Source organism: Ylistrum balloti, unplaced genomic scaffold, assembly GCF_031769215.1.
Source record: "Ylistrum balloti isolate Yb309-2 unplaced genomic scaffold, AGI_CSIRO_Ybal_v1 Utg370292, whole genome shotgun sequence".
NCBI classification, from domain to species: Eukaryota; Metazoa; Mollusca; class Bivalvia; order Pectinida; family Pectinidae; genus Ylistrum; species Ylistrum balloti.
In genome coordinates, this window is record NW_026782221.1 from 656,934 (window position 1) to 675,024 (window position 18,091).

Consider the following 18,091-nt stretch of genomic DNA (forward strand, 5'->3'; position numbering starts at 1 on the left):
TCTATTGACTTGGAAATAGATACAAAGCAATGTCGACACAATATATCCTTGGATAGATCACCCATGAACATGACACATCAAAAACCTTATTCCTCATCAATAATTGACATCATTGATCGGAGTTGGCAGGGGGTTTACTTACAGGGGAACAGAACTGTTCTATCTCCTGACCTAGTGAGGTGTGAAATATCAGTGTTCACAATGGATTTTATCATTGGGATTGTATCTTCTATAATTTCAAAATTATAAACCCCTCTTACCGCATTTATAAATTATAAACCCCTCTTACCGCATTTATAAATTATAAACCCCTCTTACCGCATTTATAAAGGACAGCCTGGGAAAACTGGAGATCCATGTACCTGCTTCAGGGGTAAAAATACACATTTAGGGGTTACTGGAAACACTGAATATATGGTGAATGACTGATAATTCAATTAAAAGTTATAAATATCAAGATTGTTATATTCTTGTTAGTTCAGATATTACATACAATATATAGTTAATGTCAACTCTCCAATCTAATACAGCAAACATTACAATTCAGAAAATATGAAGGAGTTTGTTCACATTTTTAACATGACATATTAACCCTATCTCTCAATATAGATGTTTAAAGTATGATATTTGTAGACATGCTGCAGTAATTCAGCTAAATATTTGCGGAACGTTTTGGGTAAGGTACACATACTGACATGTATAGTTTGTAATGCATGCATGAGAAATCTGGAAAATTCAAGCTCGGCAGAATTGGGACTATGCAGTAAAACAGGTGTCTTTTGTAGGAACAGTTTGCTGTTCTGTCAGAAACTATTTCTAAAGTTTCCTTTTTGGTGTAAAATTGTGTGGATTTAATATTTGTCTGATTTTAGTTCTGTGGAAAACTGAATTTCATAAATGTTGTATTGGGTTGATAAGGATGACAGTTGTAAGTCATGTCTATTGAGTTAACAAGACAAATATTGACTAATCAATTTAGGTGTATGATATTTGAGCTACAAGGGAATGCCTATGTTGGATATATAATAAGAACTTGGCAACAGAAGAAATTTACCTAGTAAAAAGATATATTGTAACTCAAGTGTTTCTTGCTACTGCATGGGTAGGTGTCAAGAGTTGACGTATTCTAAATCATCTCAGCTGCTCTTTCATGACAAGTGTTCCTTTTAATCATTGAATGAACACTTTGAAGATTGCTACAGACCCCAGAGTATTATCAGGAAATAGCTGTTTTGTTCAGCTTGATCACCTGATTAAACATTTTATTGACGTAAACAGTGGTCCATATTCACAGTGAATTTTATTTGTTTTGTTTTCAAAGACTTGTGAGGCAACATATCCTAAAACAATTGTCTTAAAATTTTGTCAATAGTTGTGTTGATGGATTATTGTTGATAAACTCACTTCATAAATCCAGCATGTCATTGAAGAGATTTGCTGGAGTAAGGCTGTCAGTCTGTCCATTTTTAGACAAATATTGCACTGCTCATTTCTGCTTTTATAATTGTAAATATTACTTTGTTATGCTCATTTTTTTGTGTCATTTTATGTCTTGTTATCCTACCCTGCATGATGGAACACTTTCGTTATGTGAGTGATTTTGACCCGAGACTGAAGGTACGTCATTCCTTAGTGATAGAAGGTACATTTAAACCTTAGTGATAGAAGGTACATTTAAACCTTAGTGATAGATGGTACGTCATTCCTTACTGATAGAAGGTATGGCTGTTTTTTTTGTCTGAAATGCAACTTTCAGTTTTCTTTGCCAACATTGCTGAAACTCTACTGTGCATTAGCTTTATATTGGTTTTGGCAAACCTTGAATTTTACGTAAGAGTTATTCATGTAGCATGTTTGCTCAACACATAAATATATGAAAGGAGACGTCATTCTTTGGAAACACAAAGTAAGGGATTATATTTCAAATTCTGTACAAACAATATAGAAATGAGAGAACATATAAAAAGTTGGTTGATTGTACCATTGATCCATAGGCCATTCGACATGACAGCATGTTATGTGTGCGTTAAGGGCTTGCTGATATATAGTTATGTCACATAGCTGTTCATTTGGCAAAATGTCAGTCTTTTCATAAAAGTACATTATGCAGAATAAAGTCATGATCTTTAACTATGTAGAGGATGTAACAACATATCGACCTTCCTTTATTGTGTGTTCGGATATAAAATGGCGTCTGTGAGACACTGAGCAGTCCCGTAGACATTCATCAATTCATCGAATGCAGGTCAGTTGTTCATAACAATGGCCAGCATTTTCTAACAATGGTCAGTCTCGTTACAATGGGCCGTTTTTCCTACTGCAGTTTGTTTATAACCTTTGTCAATAACTAGGATGAATTCTGAAGGCTTTGCTCTTGATGACAACAATCCAACACAAACTTTATTGATGTAGGTGTGTGATGTCTGATATTGGACTTCAGTGCTAATTGATGTTGAGATGGCGATATTTCAAAGTTATAAATAATGTCTTGTTAAGGCCATAAACATGAAATACACAAGTGTAACATGTTTTGACTGTAATGGCTTCACTTCTCCAAACTTTACATGTGACACAAAATGGTATACTAACATAAAGTTGCACAAAAGACCACTGTACACCAAATTTGGTATGAGTGAGGCTATCTACTAGGTTACAAGAAATGACAATTCAAGATGACAAGGTCAAATGTGTTAAAATGACCGTCTCAATATTCAAGACATCAAACTTGTTGCATGCTGGGATAGATAGCAAGTTTATTCAAATGAATTATGCAGAAGGAATGACCTTGGTCAAGGTATTGGTCATGTAGCATGCTCGGATGAAGGACTGTCAAATTTAAATGGATGAAAGTTACTCGTTCCCAAGGTCACAGGGGTCAAATGCATTTAAATCATGTAAAACTGGGATGAATAATTACAACATTTTAGTAACCAAGTGATCATGAGTTTTGTTTTTTCACCTGCAATTTATTCATGGTGAATAAAGAATGTTTGAATGAGCTTGAAAAATACCAGAACATGTCATATATCCCTTTTTCAAGCTGCAGAGCAGGCGAGTGATCTGTCTTGTACGACAGTCTGAGGAATTTTGTATTGGGATAGGTACATGTGAAGTGGTATCTCTGTGTATGTATACATAGAATACCATTGTAAACTAGTAAAAGGTAAAAGATACACACACTGTGTGGTCTGTTCTCCTTTCTCACTTACATGAAAATATTTCAGTTAACCAAGCAAAAACAAAAAAGTTAGATTTAATAATGTGTTATGAAATTGTGCATGTTCCTACATGCAGGTTTAGAACTGAAATACAATCTTTATTTACAATATCAATGAAAAAATTAGACAATGAAAAGGGTGTATGAATGTTATTGGTATCCTTTTGAATACCTGGTACAAGATCGTGACAAATTGTTGTTTTACTTATCATTATTTATATATTACTTATTTCTAAAGGTAAAATATTTCACAGAATAATGCTTATTATTAATCTGTGTAAGGAAGGACAATACTACAAGTAGGGGCCATGTACAGAGTCTGTGTATGTTTTCTATTGTATCTACAGAAAATGATTCATTATACATGCACAAACTAAGGACTAGTATATTTATCATATCATTACTCCACAATTTGGTTCAGATTTTCAACCATAAGTAACTGGCGTCCAGGAATAGCATACACTTATTGCGTGATTGAACTGCAGATCTCGAGTGGAGAGTTTACAGAAATAGTATATAACAAACCCACAGTTGATATCAGTCATCCTTATCACTGTATCTACCCAGGACCAATGTGTCCATATCATGGAGGTACCTTAAGGTTGGGATGATTCAATAATGAATCCTTGAAGGTGTAGATAATGAATGTAATTATTACTTATCAGTAAAAACAGACTTTATAAACAGAAAACTGTTCTGATCAGAAATGTTTGTCTAAAGACAGTCTCCTGATAGGAATCTCTTCATCAGTGGAGACTATGATGTTGCTTCACAAAATCTTTTTCATAAGGAATTTTATCATTTTGAGTGTTAACCTTTGATTTATCAACAAACTGTCTTAATGATTGTCAAGGTGCATCAAGAGGAATAGAATTACATTTGTAAACTCTCAGGTCTTAATGAGGTGTAAAAAGGTGATTTAAATCTTCCATGAGTATTATCTTCATATTTCTTTCCCAGGGTATGAAATATTTTTAAATATGCCGAATGTGCATGGTCTATTTCTGTTAAACGGATGAAAGAAGCAGAGTTCAACCTTAATTTCCAACTTGTCAATCCGTCTCTATTGGAGATGGATTTACTTCCATATGGTTTTGTTAAGTCCTGGTAGATCCCTTCTTTCTAAAGAATATATATACGTTATGAATCATTTTATTATAAACAGGCAATTTTATTCAAACCTACCTTCCCAGCATATATAGTTTTGATGAGAATGTACATAGAATTTAAAAGTTGTTAAGAAAAGCCAGTTAAATGTGTCTAGTTAAAGAGTGTTCTGGGTTTTTTTTATGTGGAAGTGACATGTTCTTAAATTTTTTGACATTGAAGTGACGTGACACTGCAGTTCCAGTGTCTAATTGGATTTGTATTCAAACTATTTACAGATTTGTCTGACATAATGCTAATTGAGACTCCATATTTATTGAACATTTGTGTATTGACTTTGACGTTCCCGTTTCACCCCAACCTCCCCTATAGGGTAACTAATCCAAGGCTAACGTCAATATATAATCGTTGTTAATATTTTGTCCTTTAGTTCTCAAGAATGCAAGCAGGGCATGGGAAAGTCTTACCACTCAGCATGTACATAAATATTATACCTCCTGCAATGAAGTTGAAGCATGATATTATACTGTAATCAGGATGTCTGTCCTATTAAATATCTGTCTATCATACAACTCTCCTATTCCACATTTTGCTACATTTTGATGAAACTAGAACAGAGAAAGAGCAAGTGGTGAGCCTCACATACCATAGAGAAAACATACACCATTGCTAGGGGGCTGACATGTGTTTACCAGTGTCATTGCCATAAATTTGACTGGTGTTTACTGCAAGTGTCATTGCCATGGATATGACAGGTGTTTGTCAGTGTCATTGCCATGAATTTGACTGGTGTTTACTGCAAGTGTCATTGCCATGAATTTGACAGGTGTTTACTGCAAGTGTCATTTTGATGAAGATGACAAGTGTTTACCAGTGTCATTGCCATGGATATGACAGGTGTTTATCAGTGTCATTGCCATAAATTTGACTGGTGTTTACTGCTAGTGTCATTGCCATAGATATGACAGGTGTTTACCAGTGTCATTGCCATAAATTTGACTGGTGTTTAACTGTAAGTGTCATTGCCATGGATATGACAGGTGTTTATCAGTGTCATTGCCATGTATATGACAGATGTTTACTGCAAGAGTCATTGCCATGTATATGACAGGTGTTTACCACTGTCATTGCCATAAATTTGACTGGTGTTTACTGCAAGTGTCATTGCCATGGATATGACAGGTGTTTATCAGTGTCATTGCCATGAATTTGACAGATGTTTACTGCAAGAGTCATTGCCATGAATTTGACAGGTCTTTACAAGTGTGATTGCCATGTATATGACAGGTGTTTAGCAGTGTCTGTCATTGCCGTGAATTTGACACAGGTGTTTACCAGTGCCATTACCATGGATATGACAGGTGTTTAGCAGTGTCATTGTCATGAATTTGACACAGGTGTTCATCAGTGTCATTGCCATGAATTTGACTGATATTTACAAGTGCCAGTGGCATGAAGATGACAGTTTGCAAGGGAGATGAGAAGTGCATACCTGTGCCATCTTCATTAAAGTGACAGAGGTAAATCAATGTCATTGCTATGGAGCTGACAGGTGATAAAATATCAGCACTATTGAAATTTCAAGTAAAGAAAGAAGTCTTTGTTGCTACAAAAGGATCTTAAACAGATTATTCATAATAAAATTTCAGAGTAACCATCAGGTTTTATTGACAAATCTATGACCTAGTGCTTTCTTCACCCTCGCCAAGCCAGTGGTGATGTAATCCCACAGTTGAATCACATATCCATAAATACAGTAGTGATTGATAAATTGATTTTCTAAGCTTAAAACTGGTTTATCTTCCTGTAGATACAGCAGTGATACCTCATTGCTATTGTGACATAATCTGGTTTTAAAGTAGGATTTAACTTAGGAGAAAAGTTACTGTAATATATCAGCCAGACCAACTAAAAGGTTGACTACCATTGATCAGACTTTACCTTTTCATGTCAGATTGTCTGTAAATCTGAGGTGGTTTCAAAAAGTTACTGTGTGTATATATCAATTAAAATGAAAATACAAGACTCCATTTTTCAAGTACATGTATGTAAAAATCTTATGTTGAGTGTGTCTTACTTAAGGAATTATATCTTACACAAGGAGAGGTGAGATTTTATAATAAATCTTCAATGTTTATTTTAGTGTACTAAGTGTTCCGATTAAACATTTGTAGAAACTTGATACGTAAATAGAAAAGTATAGATGATAGATTAATTTTCAGGTGTGAAGTCCAGGTACTGTATAATTGTTAAATGACCAATTAAAGAATGTACTAGCCAAGGTTAAATCTACTGACGTTATTTTATTCCTGTCTCCACCGTCACAATCTATCAGCGCCACCCTCAATGTGATCAAGATCACTTTGTGAATGTTCCATCTCATAGCTTTAAGGATATATACAATTTGTATGGAGGATTTGTTAATTGTTAGAAATCTCTCCATTACTGTATTGTGTTAAGGGAAAAATGCCAAGAAAAATAAAATAACCCATTAATAAGGCATAAAAAAGTCTTGTTACTCAACATAAGTAGAGATCACCATTTATTTAAGATTTATCATACAACATGTGATCCAAACTGCACATAAAATGTTAATATCTTACGCTGCTTTATGAAGGTCAAACCTAGTCTGATATACATTACTTTGTTATAATAAGGAATAATCAAACTTCACCTCTAAAATGCAGGTGTGCCTCTCATAAATTTCTAAATTAGTTGGTGATACTTAAAATATAGATTTACCCCTGAAAGACCTCAATTGGTGACACTTGAAATATAGATGTACATCTCAGAAGTCTCAGTTAGTTGGTGACACTTAACATGCAGGTCTATCTCCAAAGATCTCAATTTGGGGATGAATGTTTAGATACAGGTGACCCATTACTTCCAGCTCTTAAAGATCTCAATTTACCTTTTATACTTGAGAGAAGGCACTGCTTCTCAAAGATCTTCATTGGTTCAGAACACTTCAAAATTGCTTTTGACATCTTTTTGTGCAATTTTCATTGCTCATGAAAATCCATGGTAACCTGTATTTTCCAGGATCAATTAAGTAATAAGGCGTCTGTTCAAATCATCAAAGTATAAATCATGTAATATAGATATCTATGTGAGAATCAGTGCCTGCCCACACAAATCAGTGGCTGCCCACACAAATCACTGCCTTCCCACACAAATCACTGCCTGCCCACACAAATCAGTGCCTGCCCACACAAATCAGTGCCTGCCCACACAAATCACTGCCTTCCCACACAAATCACTGCCTTCCCACACAAATCACTGCCTGCCCACACAATTCACTGCCTTCCCACACAAATCACTGCCTGCCCACACAATTCACTGCCTTCCCACACAAATCACTGCCTGCCCACACAATTCACTGCCTTCCCACACAAATCACTGCCTGCCCACACAAATCACTGCCTTCCCACACAAATCACTGCCTTCCCACACAATTCACTGCCTTCCCACACAAATCACTGCCTGCCCACACAAATCACTGCCTTCCCACACAAATCACTGCCTGCCCACACAAATCACTGCCTGCCCACACAAATCAGTGCCTGCCCACACAAATCACTGCCTGCCCACACAAATCAGTGGCTGCCCACACAAATCACTGCCTGCCCACACAAATCACTGCCTGCCCACACAAATCACTGCCTGCCCACACAAATCAGTGCCTGCCCACACAAATCACTGCCTGCCCACACAAATCAGTGCCTGCCCACACAAATCACTGCCTGCCCACACAAATCACTGCCTGCCCACACAAATCACTGCCTGCCCACACAAATCAGTGCCTGCCCACACAAATCACTGCCTGCCCACACAATTCACTGCCTGCCCACACAAATCACTGCCTGCCCACACAAATCACTGCCTGCCCACACAAATCACTGCCTTCCCACACAAATCACTGCCTTCCCACACAAATCACTGCCTTCCCACACAAATCACTGCCTGCCCACACAAATCACTGCCTGCCCACACAATTCACAATAAAATGGATATCACAGTTGTGATTGATGATTAGTCTTGCTTCTTTTAATCTAAAATATTAGGAATTAAAACCAACCTGTAGAATACTGGTAATTCACAAACAATTTGTTATTTCACATGTCATCACCTTAGCAATTGATGTTAAAAGTACATTCTATTCAGTTGGTTCAACAGGTTGTAGGTTTATTTTAAACATGTATGCTTTCAAATATTTGTTAATGGAAAATAGTCAAAGGTATTAACATATAGAGGTTTTTATAAAAATCACATCTACTTTATAGAAGTGGTTTTTATAAAAATCACATCTACTTTATAGAAGTGGTCTTTAATCATTTTGTATTTAGAGTCAAACATACATATTTCATGTAGCCGCTTGGTTGGACTATAAAGTGTTGTTTATTCTGCATGAAGTGTCTGGTTAGAAACAAAATTTCCTTATCCCTTAGATTTTCAACAATCCAAATCATATTTAATTTACATATGTAATGAGTTGGGTGTCATAGTAACATGTAAAGTTTTGACCATGTTTGATGTTTTTGTGGTCAGGTGATATTAAGGTCAATAGATTCTGTTTACAAGTACATCTCTCACTGTCAATAAAAGTCTGTTTCATATAAGGTAAAATATTGTAGGATCGTGGGATCACTGATAACTAATATTTCTGATCAAAAGTTGTCTCTGATGATGAATGTGCTTGCAGGAAAATTATACGTGGTCATTTAGTGCTACTGGTACACTGATCTGTCTACTGAAAGTGAAACCAACTGGTAAAATCTACTACACAGTATAACTTAGGATAAATGTACTCCTGCTCTTTGGAATTGGTGATATGGAAACTCTGATCAACATCAATTTCCCTTACAAATCTTGTATTTATGGTTTAATTGGAAAGGTTAAGAATTTGTCTACGTCAATCTATCTTACAAATAACCTGCTATAGAAACCCAATAATTGATCTCCCTAGATCTGTATCTACAGCTTGTTTGGGCACAGCTAGTGTTGACGTGAACAGGGACACTTTCTTAATCATTGAAGTATTGCCATACCTTGGTCATACGTAATTGAATATGAACTTCCAACTCTGTGAAATATAGGTACCATGTACCTGCCTTTAGTAATCACATGGTTTACCTCCAAGTTTTGTGTAGTAAGATAAGGTGTACATACCAATATCATTCTCTGTTTCAGGAGAGTTTAGTGTTTGTCCACTGATAATAGGTATCAAATAACCTTGTGATAAGTTTTATTACATGGACGTCTATCATCGATACATAGAGTTTAATTTAACGCTATCACTGATGATACACAGTTTAAATATTAGCAAATATTTGTATTTAATCCTCAGTTTTTCACTTAGACTGTAATTGAAAGTGAAGGTTGGTATCAATGTGTATTTAATCTTGATAATGTGAAGTATTGATGACGATAGCAGGTGATTCAATAAGCCATCTTGTATTTGTTAATAAAAAATAACGACAAAGACCAGGTATTTATTATATAAAACATCAGTTCTTAGAGGAACAAATGTAGTATTCTAGACTTAAATTTCAAAGAATTTTTTTTATCAAAATGATAAGTTAGGATTTTGTTATCATTACAAAAAAGAAACACTGCATGCATTCCATATTGAAGAAATACTACAAACACCAAGCAAATAAGTTGTATCGAACCTTTCCTAATTGGTATATAAAAGATAGGAAGTGCTTGAATACTAAGATTAGTTCCATTAATTGCTACTGTTGCATGCTATAGTAGAATCTATTATTGCTATTGATAATATCACACTTTGATATCCCGAGAGATTGTTGATAAAGTTTGACGTACAAATATTTAGTGTTTCACAAAGTAAATATCTACTTTAAATAGAAATGATATTCTTTCATCTGTCAAACTCTGTTGATTTTTCATGCCTGAATAATAACATGGACGTATTAGACTGTTCCAGGCTTGAGTCAACATACGTCATACATTTCCTGGTAGAATTATACTTTGTCAATATTCCAGTGTTTAATTTTCTCAACTTATACAATAAAGGTTGTCAGATAAATATTGTGATCATCTGGTAACATGTATTGATGTAGAACTTAAAACTAGAACACAGATTGTAGTTTCTATGTACTGAAGTAATTTCTGGTGTAGTAAACCAACAGGAATGGTAACAGTTGTATGTGATCCATATCATATCTGTTTATTTTTATGTTTAAAAAAACAAATGTGTAATTTGTTACTAAAATATAAATCTGTACTTGTCATCTGATCAATGTTTTTGTATTAATAAACCTGTCTCTCTCCATTATAAACTTCAATCATGCCTTGTCATAAAGAATGTTGTGTATAAAAAGACGGTTCCAAAATTTACTTCATTCTCACTGAAAAGGCTTTTAGAAAACCTGTTTTTCTTTAACTCATAACTTTACTCCCCAGTATGAAAGAAATTCTCATCAAATTTTCTCAGAGAAACTTTATAATAGTAATACCTAAAACTTGCTCAGTTTGAAAACATGAAGGAGCAGACTAGTACATTTGTACAGCTTTTTGCCAAAACATTGAAAAATTAGAAAATCTTTCAAGAAATTTGTCAAGACCATCAATATACATGCAATCACATTGTCAGTGATTCTCTTACTATAAGTTACAGTACGATATTTCCCTATAGCTAAAAAAAAGGTTTATCAAAATCTTTATTGAAATACTGGATTTTATGTAGTGATTATGAGAAATGGCTAGGAGAAGGAAAAATTTAAACAATCCCCAAAAACTTAGTTTGCTTGTAAAACGGTTGTAGGATATTATAATTCTTTTTGTACGTCTGTTGTGTTTTAGTGATTGTAATATACTAGTTCTCTTCTGCTCCAGAGTGTTTCTGATAGCGTTTTATAGATATATTGATGATATGTATGCTGTTGAACATTGGCAAATAGAAATGTGTTTATTTAATGAATAAATTATGTCCAACTGATGTATTAGAGGAGTTTTTGAGGACAAATTTCACAGTGTTTGGCTGATAGGTAGATTGCTGATAAGTTTCTCATTAAGCTATGTCTCTCAGGTGTGTTTTTAGATTGATTGCCAGGTATCTCTTTATAACACATTTCTCACCTGGATCAATAAAACGTTATCTCTCAGGTGTAATTACAGGTATTTCCATCAAATAGTCTATACTTTTAAAACATTGAAATAGAAATTACCACATGGACAAGATTAGATTTTAAAACAATTCACACTTTGTATGTTAAGTTGGTCTTCCATGTGGACTAAGTGATTTTAGAAAATAGGAATAATAAAGAAGTCATTTTAATATTAATGAAAATAATTGGAAATCTTTCTTTCCCAAGTTGGCAGAAGTTTTTTTAAATTTAGGGTTTGTTGGTATTTAAAAGATTAAAACTGACTCAGTATTGATTATAATGTCTCCTACTCTTGTACATAGCTGTAACTTACAATATCAAGAAATAATATTAGAAAAATATAATTACTTGGGGACAACTTTGCCGTGAATGTTCAGGATCTGTTCAATTGAAATATGATAAGTTCATATTTCACAATGACAGAGCAGTGAATGGATCATTTTTTAAAAATTTGCATCAAATTGCTTATATCGATAATTTGTTGTCGGAGTCCCACTGTCTCCTGTCCGTAGTAGTACATTGTCCAATATTTACACGTTTGTTCATCCTTCTAGTCACCAAGAGAAAACATATCTGATGAAATGATTTACCAAAGTATATTACCTGTATCTTTCTGTGCATTGGCTGCCAAACAACATGTACGACATTGGAATTTGTTTGTTTCATTCTTAAAATCCTTAAACAAATATTTTCAAATGTTACAATGCACCATTTTAGGATGTATTTAATAAACATTACCTGGAGTGTTAAAATGAAAGCCAAGTTTATTTAAGATTTAAACAAGATATTGATCCATTTTGAGTTGATAACAGGAAATGTTCAAAGGCATTGGCGTTACCCTTTGTTCAGAATTTTTTGCAATCCGACATGCACGCATTGCTAGTGATAAGATGTCAATGATATGAATACTGTGCAGTCAAAATGGAAAATTGATTTATGATTTTTGCAAAATTTTGATATAGGGAAAAGGGGTACCAGTTTTGTAGAATCAACTCCTCCTAGAGTTTTTGACGTAGAAGCTTGAAACTTTGTAGGATGTTTATATATATGTTGAAGATGTGCAACTCCTAGTATGGATTCATTCCGGATGTATTTTCTTGATACTCAACAGATGAAACACCATTAACTGTCTTATAAATACCATATAACATTGCACTCATCCCGCAACCTGCCCAATTTTGGCCTTATCCCATTTTTGAACTCAATATTGTTTAAAATAATGGGACACTGTGCTTTTTATATCTAGGGACTTTGCTTTAAGCTTTACTTATAACGCTGAAAGCATTCATTGATATTGAAATTTTTGTACCATTTTCTTTCAACATTTATCTTTTAACTAGAATTAAGAAAGTTTAAAGGTTAAATATTCCAACAGTTATGCACTTATATCTTTGTTAGTGAAACCCTATAAAAGAGCAGGATATATCACAGTCTATGTATTTATGATGTTTGTAATGTGTTACAATCTGTGTATACAAGATGTTTGTAATGTGTTACAATCTGTGTATACAAGACGTTTGTAAGGTATCACAATCTGTGTATACAAGACGTTTGAAATATCTATCTATTGATGTCACACTTAAATGAAGAAATTCAATTACTAAAAGCTACACTTATTTCTGAATTTTTTACAGATAAACACTGATATTGAATGAGAATTCTCAAACGTGTGATTTATACAAACAGGATGTTTTAACTTGTATCATATTGAATAATAACTGAACTGTATATGTTTGATGCAAATACCTATCCTGTTAAACAGACAGATAAATTGAATTAGAGGTGGAAAAAGTTTCTGTAAATGTTTTGATGGCAGATATCCAAGTTTTTAACATACATATCTGTTGACCACTTTAATTTTAGAACATGGACTGCTGAGAGTATGAGATGGTAATAATCAATATTAAATGTGATATATTGAATACGTTGGCATTACATAAAGGCATACTTACCTGGTAGGAAAGAAAAAAACATTTTTAAAATTTGACCCCTCATGTGACAATATTTCATATTGCAGATTCACTCCCATTAAATGACAGATTATTGAAAAGATCACTTTTTATGTATTATTATGTTCCCTGATTGGACAGCATATAGTGGCTGCTTTCTCCATCCATCCTTCTGTCCCTCCATCCATCATAATTTTGTCCAGAGCATAATACAAAACTATAAGAGGTATCAACATGAAACTTCATAGGTAGATTATCTCAACAAGAAGTGCATTGCACAAGAAGCATCACTTTCTTTTGCATGATTTAGGAGTTATGGCCCTTTTTATTTTTCATACCTAAATATTTTCCGGAGCATTACACTAAAACTGTATGAGGTATAACCATGAAACTTCATATGTATATAGACCTCAACAAGGAAAGCAGTGCACAGGAATCATATCTCTCTTATTGCCCTTTGTTATTTTTCATACTTAAAATTTGTCCCCTTTGGGGAGCAGAACTGGTCTTTGATGGCCCTTGTTTCTGTTTTCTGATTTTACAATTTTCTACATGGTCCAAACAATTGGAGTTATCCAGATCCTATCTTAAATGAATTTTCCTGTCTAAAATAAATTTCTTGGTATTAATTTTAATGAAATCTTTAATATCAGTAAACAAACAAACAAAAAATATTTTGATGATATTTCAAGCTTTCTTTGATGTGTGTTCTACCATTAACATCAGTACATGGTTTTAGGTCTTGAAGTAAATAGCAGCTGAGCTCTTTTGTCTGATTGCAGAAATATGCCTTCAGTTTAAATACATATATTGTTTACTGAAAAGCCAAAAGGCTGTAAAAGTGGATGTAAAACCTATTAAATAAATAGATAAATAGATAAATAAATAAATAAATAAATATAAAATGTATTTGTGTCTGTAACAAGAATGTACACTCTTACCCTGTTTATAATCACATTTCTGCAAGTTTAAGTGTAAACTTGCCTAACGTAGAGATAGGAAAAGTTTGTTATGGATTTCTGATCAAACAGGTCTCTACATAAGAAGTCTTTTGTCCTAATGGTTTCAAGGTGATAAAGTCTCTAACACATTACAGAATTCTACCTATTCTGTTTAAACTCAACAATCTACTGAGTAAGCTTTACCTTATACTGTAGATATCTATAAGTTCTGTGTTACATTGTAGATATCTATAAGTTCTGTGTTACACTGTAGATATCTATAAGTTCTGTGTTACACTGTAGATATCTATAAGTTCTGTGTTACACTGTAGATATCTATAAGTTCTATGTTACACTGTAGATATCTATAAGTTCTGTATTACACAATAGATATCTATAAGTTCTGTGTTACACTGTAGATATCTGTAAGTTCTTTGTTACACTGTAGATATCTATAAGTTCTGTGTTACACTGTAGATATCTATAAGTTCTATGTTACACTGTAGATATCTATAAGTTCTGTGTAACACTGTAGATATCTATAAGTTCTGTGTTACACTGTAGATATCTATAAGTTCTATGTTACACTGTAGATATCTATAAGTTATGTGTTACACTGTAGATATCTATAAGTTATGTGTTACACCGTAGATATCTATAAGTTCTGTGTTACACTGTAGATATCTATAAGTTCTATGTTACACTGTAGATATCTATAAGTTCTGTGTTACACTGTAGATATCTATAAGTTCTATGTTACACTGTGTTACACTGTAGATATCTATAAGTTCTATGTTACACTGTAGATATCTATAAGTTCTGTGTTACACTGTAGATATCTATAAGTTTTGTGTTACACTGTAGATATCTGTAAGTTCTGTGTTACACTGTAGATATCTATAAGTTCTATGTTACACTGTAGATATCTATAAGTTCTGTGTAACACTGTAGATATCTATAAGTTCTGTGTAACACTGTAGATATCTATAAGTTCTGTGTAACACTGTAGATATCTATAAGTTCTATGTTACACTGTAGATATGTGTAGACTGTATCTTATGCTGTATAGATCTGTAAGGTCTTCTTTACATTGTAAAGAGGCATTAGAAAAACAAATATTTGGGTCTCTTTCTCAAATTTGTGATGGGTTTCTAGAAGTTATCTGATAAAGTGATTTTTTTCCAGTCATGGGGATAACGTGAATATGTAACTATTTGAAGTAACATATTCATATCCTGTGTACAGTTCTTACAAATAAGTATAAAAAATGTAAGTTACTTCCTAACTTTTCATTAATCTGTGCTGCTTCTATACAATGTGAGTGCACAGTGTATTTCTTGGTACAGATCTCATGGGCAGTAATCTACAGTTAGTATAACTTTCGTTGTATTGTATATCTGTGAAACTAAGATACAGTGTCTTTACTTGCAGCTGTACGGGTGGGACCGATGCCCCAACACCCTGCCCTGAAGGAACTTCCAACAGTGGAACAGGAAGTTCTACTAGTGGTGCCTGTGTAACTTGTGCTGCAAATGCCATCAGCCCTGCAGGATCTACCTCGTGCACAGCATGTCCTGCAGGCTACTCCTGTAGTTCTCCAAATACACAGACTGCTTGTAGTTCTGGCGAGTTTTCATTGGATGGGGACTTGACCTGTACAACTTGTCCGACTGGTCACAAATGTCCAACAACAACAGCAGCATCAACGGTAAATGTTGAAAACCAAATAAAGCAAATTATTTTCTGAAGCAATCTCTAGTATTCACTGTAAAGGTTACACAAAGTCACTTATCACTCTGACAATATTTTTATCTGTTATGAAAGTTATACAAGGTCACATCTGAGAAGGATTACCATACATATAGTTATATTCATAAACATTATTGGATCATGATTAATACAAAGTTGAATAATTATATTGGTTCTAATTGAAGTTGAGGTTCTAATTAAGAGGACATTCTATTGACTGTTACAGGATTGCCCTGCTGGTCAGGAACCAGATGCCGGCAAGACAGCCTGTCAAGCATGTACACCGGGTTATTACAGTTATGACTCTGATACTTCCTGTCAGTCATGTCCCGCAGGTAAGTTATCTCCCTTGTATTAATTTCCGTAGGTAGCCTGTCAAATTTGTACAACTGGAAGTTACATTAGTGACTCAGATGCCTCCTGTCAGATATGTCCCACAGGTAAGTTATCTCCCTTGTAGTAATTTCTGTGGGTAGCCTGTCAATTTTGTACTAGAAGTAACAGTTATGACTCTGATACATCCTTTCAGGCATGTCCCGCAGGTAAGTTATCTCCCTTGTATTAATTTCAGTAGGTAGCCTGTCAATTTTGTACAATTGAAAGTTACAATAGTGTCTCTGATGCCTCCTGTCAGTCATGTCCAACAGGTCAGTTGTCTCCCTTGTAATAATGATTTCTTCAGATAGCTTTGTCAGTGTGTATACCTGGAAGTTGCAATCGTGACTCTGATGCCTGCTGTTAGACATGTTCCTCAGGTGAGATATCTCCCCTTGGTGATGATTTTTGCAAAGAACCTGTAATTGTATACACCTGGAAGTTGCATTAGTGCCTTCGATACCTCTTGTCAAACATGTCCTAAAGGTGAGTTATCTCCCTTTAGTAGTGATTTTCTCAGACAGCTGTAAAGTGTGTACAACTGGTAATTACAACAGTGCCTCTGATGCCCCCTGTCAAACATTTCACACAGGTGAGTTATTTCCCCTCCTTAGTTTCATAAGACAACCTGTCAAGTCTGCAAGAGATGTTTAAATTGTGTTGCCTTGACACTGCACCTTGTCTATCACATTTATTACAGTCTTCAAAGGTATCCTAAGATTATTCAATTTCTTGCTAGATATACATATTACTATCCAACACAGCAAAAAGTTTTCATTAAATATAACCAATCACACTATCATTTATATAATTCCTAACAATATAGCTTCCCAATTTCATACCTCACAATAAAACCTACCACATATATGGTATATGAGATCTGATATACACCATTGTTGCACACCTGACTATCAAATATTACATGCTAATTATTTAATCATTAGATTATTTTATTGGGAAATTGTAGCTGTATTTTATTGAGAATGCTATTATCATTTTTGAAAACAGGAAATAAATGTCCAAACAATCAGATGACTGCACCCATAGTTTGTGCCAGCGGTACCTACCAGACAGCCAGTGGTCAGACATCATGTGACAATTGTCCAGCTGGGTCAGAATGCTCGGACACCACTGTTGCTGCCACCTGTTTAGCTGGACAGTATTCAGCTGCCAACTCTGTTAGCTGTACTTCGTGTGCTTCAGGTAACATCTAATGACCATCCCTTCATCAGACTTTTCAGCCAATCATTATCCTCTTATCATCCCTTCATCTTACTTACCAAACAGTAGACTCACAAACCTTTAGTTTCAGTACAGCTTCCATTTAGTCTTGAGGAAACATTTTGGATCGATGAAAGGTAAGTCTAGGGTAAGAAATAACGAACACACATTTTTGTTTTTTTTTTCAGAATTTGTAGTGGAAACTTAAGACAACTAATATCTAGCATTCCTTGACTTTCAGATATCAAGAGCAGCCACGGATACTTATATAAATATATGTAAATATATGACTGTTTGGAATGAGGTGTTGCATGTTTAATTATTTTCTTTTGTGTTTTTCAGTGAAGTGTTGTTGTCTTAAATATTAAATTTCATATTTTCATTTGTAAGATACAAGGTAAA

General features: G+C 34.3%; 1 protein-coding gene across 1 annotated transcript in view; it reads left to right on the forward strand.

Annotated features, from left to right (window-relative positions):
* The first annotated feature begins 2,352 nt into the window (after positions 1-2,352).
* LOC132553012 (uncharacterized) overlaps positions 2,353-18,091 on the forward strand; it is a 116,881-nt gene continuing 101,142 nt past the window's right edge. Inside the window, exons 1-4 of the mRNA XM_060217216.1 lie at positions 2,353-2,408; positions 15,776-16,052; positions 16,320-16,428; positions 17,477-17,671. Of these exons, the coding sequence (XP_060073199.1) occupies positions 2,353-2,408; positions 15,776-16,052; positions 16,320-16,428; positions 17,477-17,671 (637 nt within the window). The remainder of the gene's footprint in view (positions 2,409-15,775; positions 16,053-16,319; positions 16,429-17,476; positions 17,672-18,091) is intronic.